Source organism: Arachis ipaensis, chromosome B6 (genome assembly GCF_059453495.1).
Source record: "Arachis ipaensis isolate K30076 ecotype BB chromosome B6, ASM5945349v1, whole genome shotgun sequence".
NCBI classification, from domain to species: Eukaryota; Viridiplantae; Streptophyta; class Magnoliopsida; order Fabales; family Fabaceae; genus Arachis; species Arachis ipaensis.
In genome coordinates this window covers 130,518,544-130,531,249 of record NC_142441.1, presented here as the reverse complement: position 1 = coordinate 130,531,249, position 12,706 = coordinate 130,518,544, and the positions used below count along the sequence as shown (strand labels likewise).

Genomic DNA, 12,706 nt, shown 5'->3' with positions numbered 1-12,706 from the left:
AACTCTTGCAACTCAGCTTCACAATCCCTTGCCTTTTAGAATACGCGCCAACTCCCTACGAGTAACTGGAGTGTTCTCGTCTTCCTCCATATTCTCCGGATTCACGAATGGAGGCGGTGAGGGGGTTCTATACCTCGTTTGATCTCTAACCATCATGTCGAAGTGTTCCTCCCCAATGGAATCGCCAGGTGATTCGGGTGAGTTTCGTGAAAAATAGATTAAGTGAAAAATAATGGTTAAGATGAGAGAGTTAGGGTAAGTATACTTGTGAGGAAAACACTTCTATTAATGGCGAATAAGCAATACAAGAACTAACGATGAGAAATAGAGGTGGAGAACAAGTATTGAGACCTCCACTAATGTCACAAGAGGATGAATGAGCTTTGTTTAAAGTGGACATGGGTTGGTTAATGGTTGTCGAGTATTCTGGTGGAACAGCCGAATGCCAGTTTTCACTCGTGAAGGGGATGAATGAAATGAAGAACGATGAGAGAAAAGGGAGAGAAAAAGATGGATTTTTTAGCTTCTCAACTTCAGAAGTAAGAAAGGTCTAGAAAAGGTGAACGTAAAGGTGAATGTTTAGGTTTTCAGAAAAGAAGCTCTCAGGTGAAGGTGAAGGTGAAGGTGAAGGTGAAGGTGAAGGTAAAGGTAAAGGTAAAGATGAAAGGGTTGCTTACAGATGTGGCTTGAGGTCCTTTTTATAGTCTAAAACCATTATCAAAAGGAAATCTATTGTCCAATGGTTATAGTCTGACATTTGATTTACTACTTTTTCCAAAATATCTCCCGTCACTTTAAGTCTTTTCTAAGGGACATCTAGTTCAGTTTTCTTTCAACTAGATGACGCTCTTTACACTCCAAATCCAACCAATCCACTTCCACCAATATAGTTTTCACTTAAGAGAAATTCAACTTCTCAAAGTGTTCTTTTTGGGTTCCATCCTTTTTATCCAATACCTTTAGAAAAAACTTAACTCTTTTTTTACCATGTTTTTAGATTATTATAAAAAATTATTTATATATAAAAAAATTTATATTTTTAGTACACGGTCGTCAAATACGTAACCAAGTTCAATCTTTCTTACAATGATATACCCATTGAAGAGTACGTGTCACACAACCATGAAAATGCAACGAACTCCCCCCACGCCATGAACAACATTATATTATGACTCGATCCATCTCAATCAACTGAGACAATGAAAACAATACGTGCATCTCCGCCAACTATACTTAATTTGTGACACCAATCTCTAACATCTTAGCTTCCATTTATATATATTTGAAAACTTAATTAATTAATTATTGAAAACAAAGAAATATAATTCCATGATGGCATCATTATTGTTGATAAATCAATCAAGATAGATTTTCCAAGGGAAGACTGTGAAGCACCACCGTCTCCACCGTAAGACCCGGTCCGAACCCGAATAGGACCCCCCAATCGAAGCCTTCTCCGGTGGTGGCCTTGCCTTCTTCAATTGACCTCTTTCTCATCTCATCCAAAATGAAAAGCACACATGCACTTGACATGTTTCCATACTCTCCCAACACGTGGCGAGTGGCTTTCAGCTTCTCTTCCTTCAGTTGTAGCTTAGCTTCAACCTGAAATATAAACCATACTTCTATTACGAATTTATTAATAATTAAGAATAGTATTACTTGTACAAATTAAGATAAAATTATCTTTTTATTTAGTAACATATTTAGAGGATAAAATGAAAACCCATAAACTATCTTTCATAATTTTTAGTTAATATGTAACAAATAATAATCTCATTTTCACTTTCTCTCATTCACAAAAAGAAGAGAGAACATATTTCATATTTGATTAATTGCTGTTGATTTTTTTTTCTTCTCATTTTTTCTACAAAATTATTAACCTGTATGACTCTCTTGATATTGTCATTCTTTGTTATGGATATTGTTACATGATTGTTTAATATATTCATGTAAAATTCAATGAAAATAAATTAAAAAGAATAAACTACTACTTAGTAGCCTAAAAATTTTAATTTTTTTGATAAAATAGTCTTCAAAAAGGGTAAAAAAAAATTGATCCTTTAAAGATCATTTCGGTTTGACAAAAATATATCAAATATATATTTGGACTCGGAGGGGGACTCTAAAAATAAATATAATAAGAGTATTGTAGTTATTTTTTATAAAAATATTAATTTAATTTTTTTTTAAAATTTAGTTTATAATTTTTTTGACCAAATCAATTTATCTGATTTAATTTTAATAAAAATAACAGTTTAATCAATTATATATATTAAATTTTAATCACTAAAAAATATTTAAAATAAAAAAATATTTTAGACTTTATCTATTACTCCCTTCTTTCATAATAACTTTTAAACATGAAAATTTAACTATATTCAATTTTATCTATGATTTGTCTTTTTTAGAAACTTTATTAAAAAAATAATTTAAAAGATCTATTCCACACTTAACATTTTTCTAAGAAAAAGAAAAACCACTCTAAATGGTAGCTTGTTCTTAGAAGAAAACAAAAAGTGCATTTAACTTAAGCAGTTGAATTCCCCATCTCCAAGTGCATGACCTTCTCTTTCGGTCTTTCCAGATAGGGTGGTGGTGGTTTTCTAGTATATGGAGTGTCACTGTCTTGACTCTTTGACCTTTAGCTTTTTTTTTTTTTTTCTATAACCCAACCACCCCGAGAAAAAAATGCAAAAAGTTTTATCGTTGAAAAATTTTAAGTGTTTTAAAAATATTAATATTTTAATAATTAATTTTAATAATATTATTTAATTTATTTTTAATATTTTAATATATATTTTATATGAGTAGTTAAGTTTATTAATGGCTCATTTTAATATTTATTTTAGATCCATTATTTGAAAACCTTTCTGTAACATTTACCTGGTCTAATATAGCAGGTCCACCTGGGTGCGCTATCCAGAAGATAGAGTTCCAATCACTGATCCCAATGGGAGTAAAAGCCTCCACCAAACTCTTCTCAATATTCTTTGATATGATCCCCGGAACATCCTTCAGCAGGTGAAACGTTAGTCCAACCTCTCTCAGATGACCATCGATGGCACCTTCGGAGTCCGGCAAGATCGTCTGACCCGCCGACACCATCTCGAACAACGGACGTTCCACTTTGGTGTCGGGATCGGCTCCCACGATCACTGCTGCCGCTCCATCCCCGAACAACGCCTGGCCCACCATGGAATCCAGGTGCGTGTCCGAGGGACCACGGAACGTGACGGCAGTGATCTCAGAGCAGACAACAAGGACGCGAGCGTTCTTGTTGTTCTCCGCAAGATCCTTCGCGAGTCGAAGGACCGTCCCTCCTGCGAAGCAGCCCTGCTGGTACATCATGAGGCGCTTGACGGAGGAGCGGAGGCCGAGAAGCTTGGTGAGCTGGTAGTCGGCACCGGGCATGTCGACGCCGGAGGTGGTGCAGAAGACGAGGTGGGTGATCTTGGATTTGGGTTGGCCCCAGTCCTTGATGGCTTTGGTGGCCGCTTCTTTTCCGAGCTTTGGAACTTCAACCACCACTATGTCCTGTCTTGCGTCCAACGATGGCGCCATGTACTCACACATGCTGGGATTCTTCTTTAGGAAATCCTCTGTTAGGTGCATGTACCTCTTCCTGATCATGGACTTCTCACCTGCAACAGTAGTAAAATCGTCATCACCTCATTAATGCTTCAAAAAGTATTAGGGTTTTCTAACCTATTGGTTCAAAGTATAGAACTAATTTATATATATATATATAACAATAGTTGGAAAATGATCCTCTCATCTCTCACCTTTAATTTTATGAGTGGGACCAAAAATAAATAAAAAAAAAAAGTAATAAATGATTAGATTGAACACTGGATACCATTCAGTTTTTTTGTGAAAACTCAGGTGAAGTCGACTTCTGAAAATTTAGTCCAATCACTTAAATCATCTAACGACTATCAGGTATCAACTTCACGTGAAGTCGACTTCATCTGAATTTCCACCCCGTTTTTTTCTAACGGTAGGATCCACTCCCGTGCCGTCATATATATTGAAACATTTATTAACAAAATTTAATTTTTTATTATTTTTTATTTATATTTTAATAAAATACATAATTATTTTAATAAAATTAGAACTAAGAGTAATTTAAAGATGATTTTTAACATTTTTATAGATCAAGGATATAATTAAAAATTTAATATTAAATTTAATATAAAATATCAATTAAAATGATAAATAAGAGAGAAATAGACAAAATATATAAAATATTTAAACTATTTATATATCATTATTAAGAATATTTTGTCTACTTAATTATTTTTCAGTAAAAATTCACCTACAATTACATTAATATTATTTTTATATAAAATTATTTAAAAATAATTAAATACTAACTATTCTCCACTGGTAAAAAAATTTGTAGGCTAGTTTTCAACTTATTTCTAATCGGAATTTCTTCCATCCTAGGACTCTCATACTCAGGCCCACAAGGAAATAGACCACCACTCGTTGTGTGGGTAAAAGGTATTATAATAGATGAAAATTCAAGTTCAGTCGACATTAGGTGAAATTGATAACTGTATCACGTCGACATTAGGTAAAATTGATAACTAAAAATCGTATCACGTGAAGTCGACTACACCTAAGTTTTCACCGTTATAATTATGTGGCATGCAAACTAAGATTTGTAGCATGCAGTTGAGTGTTCGTTATTATGAGAAGAGAAAAAGTGATGAGATGAAGAAGAAGGAAGGATTGGACGTACACATTCGCTTGAACTTCTCTTTAAGATCAGTCATGTGCTCGCTATTGGTGATTCGAAAATAGTAGTCAGGGTACGTGTCTTGGTACACACAGTTGGAAGGTGTGGCGGTGCCAATGGCCAACACCGTTGCTGGCCCATTCGCACGCGCAGCGTTGCGGATCTCTTCCACACTCACCATTTTTAATCTGTTGCTAAGGATATGATATATCAACCAAAGAAGACAAATTAAAATAACTGGCTAATTACACTCACAGGTTGTTATGCTATTATTATATATAGGTGAATTAAGACAAGGAGGGAATAAAAGAAGTGATCTGGTGAGGTATGATGGCGCACAAGAGTTTCGAAATGTGAACAAAGCGAATCTAGTAGTGTGTATTTTGATGATTCGATAAATAAATATCTTCCTTTTTTTTTTTTTGTAGTAAAGGGAAGTTGGGATTGGGAGTTGGAAGTCACTGAAATTGCGTGCTGGTTTTTATAAGCAAGGGTTGTTAGTAAACTAAGTAGATCATCATGTTGGTAGGTTGGATGAACGGGCAGATGAGTGTCCACGTCGAACGAAGTTAGGCTGGTTAACCGGTGGTAGATGTGAGGCCACATTATGCCCAAAAAGCCAAAGATTCTTGCATATTCTTCTTTTATAGTCGGTTTGTACTTTACACTATAAGTAGAGAAGAAACCACCAGCACTGTACCTAGTCAGGAATTTAAGATCTCTTGATGGTGTGGTAATTGTACTTTGTTTGGAGATGATTGGACAGTTTATTAATATTAACAAAAAAATGTTAAGAGCCTAATATTTTTTCATTAATATTAACTAATATGTTGGGTTAATGTTTTATTTTCATATTATTAAAATTTATGCTTTAAAATTAAAATTTTAATAAAAGAATATATTTATTAAAAAATAATAAATTTTATTAATTATATAGTATTTTTAATAAATATCTTTCTTTTAAAAAAAACAATAAAAATATCACTTTAGATATAAATTTTGTTAGAGAACCAGCTTTGTTTCAATTAACTAATAAAATAATAAATGAGAAAAGACTTTAAATATTTTATATATGGTTAATTTTTGTATAAAATACAAGAATATTTGGTCATTTTGATGTTTGAATTTACATTGCTATTCTCGCAGCATAATTTGATAATAACATATTGTATTATAATTTTTTCTTTTATTTTTTAAAAAGCAAAACGTCAATGATGTATTATGAGTAGTTTTTTAATTATGTAAAGATAAAATATTACTGATATTTTATATAAAATGTCACTATTAAATTACAGAATTCACAATAATATATAATATAATTTGGATCATTTTTAAAGAATTCAACCTAGTGACTCAATATAGAAAAATAAAAGTGAAACCAAGGGAATGTAAAGAAAAATTTTTTAGAAAGGAAATAATTATTATTGGCTAATCATTCGCTAAAAAAGGAGTTTGGATTTTTTTTGGATATATAGATTAATTTTTGTCTAATTTATAATCACCTAAATAGATAGAATTGCAGTTGAGTTGAAGTTTTAAAATTGTCTATTTTTAATATTATTTATAAAAAAAAAAAAATCAACACTTGGTTATAAATAAACGAACTAAGCGCCTTAACCATGTTATTTTACTAGGCTACTATTCGTATTTTGCTTATCTTTTTATTTTTATTACAATTTTTCTAACATATATCATTAAAAAAAAAAATACTTATTAATAATATAAAAGTATTAGCTTTATATATCTCAAATTAAATTTTAATAATCAATAACAATAGATATAATTTTAAAATTTTTGTACCCTTTATCTAATGTTTACTCAAATATTTTTTAAGTGTTACATAATTTTTTTTTAAAGTCATAAATATAAATTAAAAAGATATAAGACATGAAAAGATACATTTCAATTACAAGAACATTTTAGAAATTGAAAGTTCTCAAGTGAATTGAGAAGAGAGTTAAAGCAAGAAATCACTTTTAGATTTGAATAAATAAATTGTGTAGAATTATGATTTTAGGAGACTTATTATTTTTGTCTCATCTATAGCAGAACAGAAATTGCAAAGAAGAAGAAGAGTGATGCTTCGATATATTCTGGTTCGGCTACAAAGTACAATGTGACCTACGTTCAGACTCTACCCCAATAACAATGGTAGAATTTTTATTGTAATTAAGATTGATTACAAATACCAATTCTAAAAAAGTTACACTACTCTTGTAAATCATAATAAATCATTTAGGTAGCGTTTGTTTGCGAGACAGAGACCAAGAGACAGAGACAGAGAGACAGAGATCAAGAGACAGAAATAAAAATAAGTACTAGTATTGTGTTTGGTGTGAAAATATACAGGACTGAGTTATGTCTCAGTATCCTGTTTGGTTTAAAATAAAACTAGAGACTAAATATTAAAAATGACGAAAATACCCTTAAATTTAACTAACAACCCTACCCCCAAATCAAATTTCATTTTACTCAGCATGTAACCCTAACCCCCTTTCTCCTCTCCTCTACCTTCTCTCCTTTCCTCTCCCGTGAAAGAATCCCAGATTCTGACCCGCCGCCGGTAGCACCTCCACGGGTCCGAACGATGATGACCCCTCTCCAATTCTCCACCAGTTCATCTTCGTGGCGCCAGTTGCTCTCCATGGTTTGTAACGTTGCTGCCGTCTGCGACCCCTGTATGCTCTTCATTTGCTCGTCGTAATTTTTTGTGCAAGAGAGAATCACTCCAACGTTGCTATATTAAATGATTAATTAAAATATTTTACTTATTTTATTTCTCTCATTTTCCCCCTTTAGCCATTGCTGTTTCTCGAGATCACAAGCCGGAGCAAACGGACGAGAGACAAAGGATTGAAAATGCTGGTGGCTTGTTATGTGGGCTAGTAAGGTCTTATTATAGTTAGCATTCATGAATTGATTTATAGATTCATATTGTTTATATCTTTGAAAACTTCACTTACAGGAACCTGGAGAGTTGGTGGCGTTCTTGCCGTTTCTCATGCTTTCGGTGATAGACTTCTGAAACAGTATGTTGTTGCTGATCCAGAAATCTAGGTGTGCTTCGAATTCCAGTATTTCTTATATTCATAGTTTTATCTCTGTTCGTATCCATATACAGTCCATAACTTAGTGTAATATATATATATATATATACGGTTCACATCGAAAAGCATCCTGCCAGTTAATTGAATAAAGAAAATTCTGATTCGAACAAGATTTGATGTTTCTGAAAAGAGTGTTGTGAATCCTTCAATCAATGTAAATATGCAAACATTTTTATAGTTCTTTAAGGAAAAGTGCTAGTAACAATAAGAATCGTGTAATACAGATCTCTGCATAAAAAATTTGTCTCCCGACTGGTCTTTATCATCGCTACCTGGCTTTTAAACCTTAACCCCTGTTTGCCTCTCTATATTCTGGTTACTAATTTATTTGTGATATTGCAGGAAGAAAAAGTTGATAGCTCTCTCTACCAGTTTTTTATTTTTTTCAATTTGTCTCAAATGGGTGTTTAAACCACCATGTTCAAGTAACACAATTGTATCTGATAAAGACTTTGATATAACACCAAGAATTCAAACCCATGATCCAGGAAGCTGTTGCAATAATAAAGAAAATAGATGATGCAGAGAAGGCGGCAAAGAAGTTGATGCAAGAAGCATATCAGAGAGGTAGTTCCGACAACACTACTTGTGTTGTGGTTCGTTTCTTGACGAACCAAGGTGCTGCTTCTGGTACTAGCTCCGGCTAAAGCGTCTCTTGGACACAAAGGGTAGTGCATAGTTGGTAGTTGGTGCAGTGGAGATGTGACAAATGGCAAAATGTGTTCTATTATATTTTGATCATAGGCATATTCCATTTTAGCTGTGTGCCATGCAAGAATTAGAAAAATTAATTTGAAGACTCACCTACTATGGTCCTCTAGCATAGCTATATTTTATTTCAGAATTTCTTACTTCCACAATTGGTTCGTATTTGTAGCTAGGAGAGATTGTTGTGTAAAAAGTACTTGTTTATTGTTGTTTCCCTTCATGTGTGCAAGCATATATATATGATGTCTTATGTTGTAGTGAGGATTGTAACAAAAGTGTTTGATGTACAACAATATATGGTCACTATTGCTCAAAAGGGATATCAAGACAGCTATGAATTCTTGTTTAATCTAAGATCTGTTTAATAGAATATGTTATTTGTGTTCTGAATTTAGCAACTATGTGCATCTTTTTCCACTTCTTCATGTACATACTTCAATAAAACCAGTATAAATAGTATCGTTTCACCAAAATTTCTATAAGACTCATAAACACAAATCTACTACTTCAAAAGCATATTGATAGTTTATCAGAATGGGACAGTTGATAACAAAAAAATATCAAAATTTTCAATACATACCAAAATAAAGGCATTAGCAAAATAAAGGCATTACCAAAGTATCTATCCAAATGTATACCAAGCATAAGTTTGTAACTTAAACCATCTTAAAAATATAACCATCTCACAAAATACTAAAACACTATAGTAAAAAACTTAATACCCTTAACCAACACTTAACTTCATATAATGGAACGCACAAGGCCAATCATCTGTGAATCTGTCAAATCCCAGAAGTGTGCATACACATTAGGACTCTCAGCAAACTTCAAAATTGCTCTCACCACCTCGTCATCACCGAACCCAAGCTGTGCGAGCTTCTCCCCAACCTTAAACTTCTCATTCACACCAACAATGACATCAGCAATTAGTTGGGCATTCTTCCTTTGGTCAGCCGAAGATTGCTGGATATGGTCAGCCATCCTCTCCAAAACGTCAGCTTGCTTTCTCTTCCTCCCATATCGCCTTGTGCTTCCTGCACTCGCACCGGCTTCAGAATGTGATGCTTGTCCTTGCATTGCTGGGCCTCCGTCAAAATCTGGTTGTGGAGACATCTCGGAGTCATCAAATCCAATTGTAGTGTCTTCCGTCTCTTCGTTAACCTGTTCCTCCGCATCGAAGCCACTAACTGCTGCTGATCCTGTGGCTCTATCCCTGCCAAATATACCCTCTAGCCGGTGGAAAAGAGGAAATGGCTTGCCAGGAATGTAGAACTTCGTTGGATGTGCCTCGGAAAATATAAACCCGATTTAACAAACATTAATGAGGTTCATGCTATACAACTAGTTACATTTAAATATAAATGTCTTTTATTTAAATATAATAAATTCAGCAACAACAAAGCGAACACAAAGGTCTATTGATAATTTTCATTTCATTTTTCAACCACATGTTAATTGTTCTAACTATTCACTGTGAACTAAAAACTACTGGGATTCAGAAAAGTCTTGTGATCCTAAAGAAATAAAACTAAACAATTTTCTCATTGCCCCGGCTGAGAAAAAATGCTTAAGGCATGCAATTCCAAAGAGATTTACCAAGTTTAGAAATGCCCTTATGATCTAAGAGAGCATTTTAGGGAGTCCATGTGGAGATGATAACAGCATCAGAAAAAAATATGATTACCTCAACTATGGTGGCAATAGAGAGATGATCTTATGATCCAAAATTCCAAACGCAGCAGAAAAAAAAATATAATTAACTCAAACTGAGCTGCCATGTTAATACTATTGTTACAGGCAAAACAAACAGAAACCTATTTTATACTCAAAATGATATAGCAAATTAGTGACAGAAGTATGCATCATATAAGAGACCAAAATTCGTAAGCAACATTAAATTTCAATGAGTCTTTCTCCTCTGCTGAGGCTGCTACTGAGTGGCTAATCTTTAAATCCAAAACACCGTAAATCATATTACGTAAAGTTAATTTAAATCTTCAACCATCAAAACAACGAAGAACAAAATTATTAGAACAACACAAAAAAAATTAGAAACCAAAACTAATTTAGAAAAGAAGCAAGCACAAATCCACCATTCTATTTTACCAAGCATGAATCACACTCACCTTCAACCATGCATCAAGGACGTCTTTCAAATCAACCTCGACACATTGTTTCTCATTATTCCACCCGAACCCACTGCATCCAAGCATGTCAGCGGCGTACTGATACTTCTCCTTCAACTGCTTGTGTTTATTCTTGCAGTGCTTCGCAGTCAAGGTACAACTGGGGAAGGCCTCCAGCATCTTCAGAGCCAGTTTCTCGAATGTTCCTGGTTTGAACTGCCCACAGTCGGCCCTCTGACCATCCACCACAAACTCCTCCATGAAGCCAACAAAAGCATTAGTCTCTTCATCACTCCACATGCGTTTGTTCTCCATTTTTACCTACACAAATTAAGATAATCAACCTTGTGCAACAATCATTTCTGTGTATATGAATTAAGAATCTTAAAATCAATTAACATAATGTAACTAAAAATAATAAAATAGCAAACAATAACACAAATGACTACAATTTATCCACAGCCTACAATTCACGCCATAAGCAAGTACAAATATGTAAAACTGAACCACGAATAGTTAGTTTGCATTACAAACAAAGAGGTGCCATTACAATATTTCTCGTCTCAACAAGTGATACAAATTAAAATTGTGCCATTACAACAATACTCAATTGATAACAATGTTCATTACGCTGCAAATACAACACTACTCCATATGACGTGTACGCCACTCTTCATACATCTCAGTTGCTATGTTGTCACGCCAGTGAGACCACTCGTTCGTGTTTTCAACCACATCAATCATTCCATCTTGTGCTTCATCTCCATCAAGCATAAATTCATCCAATATGCTACCTTCCTCCTCCGGATCCATACCCATACTCTTTCGAATGAAATTTTGAAGCAAACAACAAGCAATAATTATCTGAGATTGTGTCTTTATAGGGTAAAAGCTAGGGCTTCTTAAGATGGACCACCTCTTCTTCAGCAAACCAAAGCATCGCTCAATGATATTCCTGGCGGAAGAATGAACCTTATTAAAATATTCTTGGTAATTGCGCGGTGCACGTGCTCCTTGGGCCCACTCTCTAACATGATATCGAGTTCCTCTATATGGTGCTAGAAAACCCGGACCATTTGTGTAACCAACATCAACTAAATAGTAATTACCTACAGACAAGTAATGCAACCAACATAAGCTTAACTATTGTGAACTCAAGCTATATGTACAGGCTTATATCTAAGGATGGCATAATTACCGTGGGGTATCTTAAGACTATTACGACGAGTTATTGCATCCCGAAGTACCCGCGAATCAGATGCCAATCCCTCCCATCCACTGAGTACATAAACAAAACTCATCTCCCGGTTACACACTCCTAAGACATTGGTGCAGATTTTACCCTTTCTTGTTCGGTATTTTGCCTTCTCATACTCGGGGACTGTCACCTCTATATAAGTGCCGTCTAATGCTCCCAAGCAACCCTATCATCCATAGAAAGTTATCATACTCAGATATAGAATCCTTCAGGCAAGTATGAATCAAACACAACATCGAATAAGCTCTACCTTAAACCTTCTCCATGTGGGGTCAAGACAATCCTCTTCAACTGGTGTAACCTTGGCAAACAAAATGCTTTGAATACGTATTACAGACTTCAAAACTTTATTAAAATACTTACTAACTATCTCGCCGGACCTACAAAATCTAACTTGCAGACTACGATTTTTTTTGTGATGCGCTAAGATAATTAAGAAAGTCGCAACCTGCTCCGGCAGGCTTACATGACCATCTTCATTAAGTCCTCCTTGAACTTCGAGCAACTCACACAAATTAGCAAAGGCATTTGTGTTCATTCTCAACTCCCAAATACAATTCCTATCACCCTCACCAACAATACGCTCTAAAGCCTCACGTCTAATTTTACTATTCATTCTTCCACCTAACGACAGTTGGCCACTAGTTCTATCCCTAAAGTAAACAAATAGCGTAAGCACAAAGAACAACATCAAATCTTCATTCTTGGATCTCATCTCTTCATAAAAATACACGCATCGCTTAATAATTTCTGACCGCTCCAT

The 12,706-nt window shown here is 34.3% G+C and overlaps 4 protein-coding genes across 4 annotated transcripts; 1 reads left to right on the top strand and 3 right to left on the bottom strand.

Annotated features, from left to right (window-relative positions):
- Positions 1–1,062: 1,062 nt before the first annotated feature.
- Positions 1,063–5,199, bottom strand: LOC107604885 (chalcone synthase). The gene is made up of 3 exons (XM_016306596.3): positions 4,748–5,199; positions 2,887–3,644; positions 1,063–1,605 (listed from the first exon to the last, which is right to left on the bottom strand). The coding sequence occupies exons 1-3, from the start codon at positions 4,923–4,925 to the stop codon at positions 1,360–1,362; spliced, it is 1,182 nt and encodes a 393-aa protein (XP_016162082.1). The 5' UTR covers positions 4,926–5,199; the 3' UTR covers positions 1,063–1,359.
- A 2,135-nt stretch (positions 5,200–7,334) lies between these two features.
- On the top strand, positions 7,335–8,498 carry LOC107647319 (putative protein phosphatase 2C 59). Its single transcript, XM_016351402.1, has 5 exons — positions 7,335–7,422; positions 7,544–7,609; positions 7,710–7,773; positions 8,194–8,254; positions 8,340–8,498. Exons 1-5 carry the CDS (start codon positions 7,335–7,337, stop codon positions 8,496–8,498), a joined length of 438 nt encoding a protein of 145 aa, XP_016206888.1.
- An 802-nt stretch (positions 8,499–9,300) lies between these two features.
- On the bottom strand, positions 9,301–10,988 carry LOC148562742 (uncharacterized). Its single transcript, XM_088489513.1, has 2 exons — positions 10,680–10,988; positions 9,301–9,846 (listed from the first exon to the last, which is right to left on the bottom strand). The coding sequence occupies exons 1-2, from the start codon at positions 10,983–10,985 to the stop codon at positions 9,301–9,303; spliced, it is 852 nt and encodes a 283-aa protein (XP_088345639.1). The 5' UTR covers positions 10,986–10,988.
- Positions 10,989–11,330: 342 nt separating this feature from the next.
- Positions 11,331–12,706, bottom strand: LOC148562741 (uncharacterized). Its single transcript, XM_088489263.1, has 3 exons — positions 12,194–12,706; positions 11,884–12,109; positions 11,331–11,794 (listed from the first exon to the last, which is right to left on the bottom strand). Exons 1-3 carry the CDS (start codon positions 12,704–12,706, stop codon positions 11,331–11,333), a joined length of 1,203 nt encoding a protein of 400 aa, XP_088345389.1.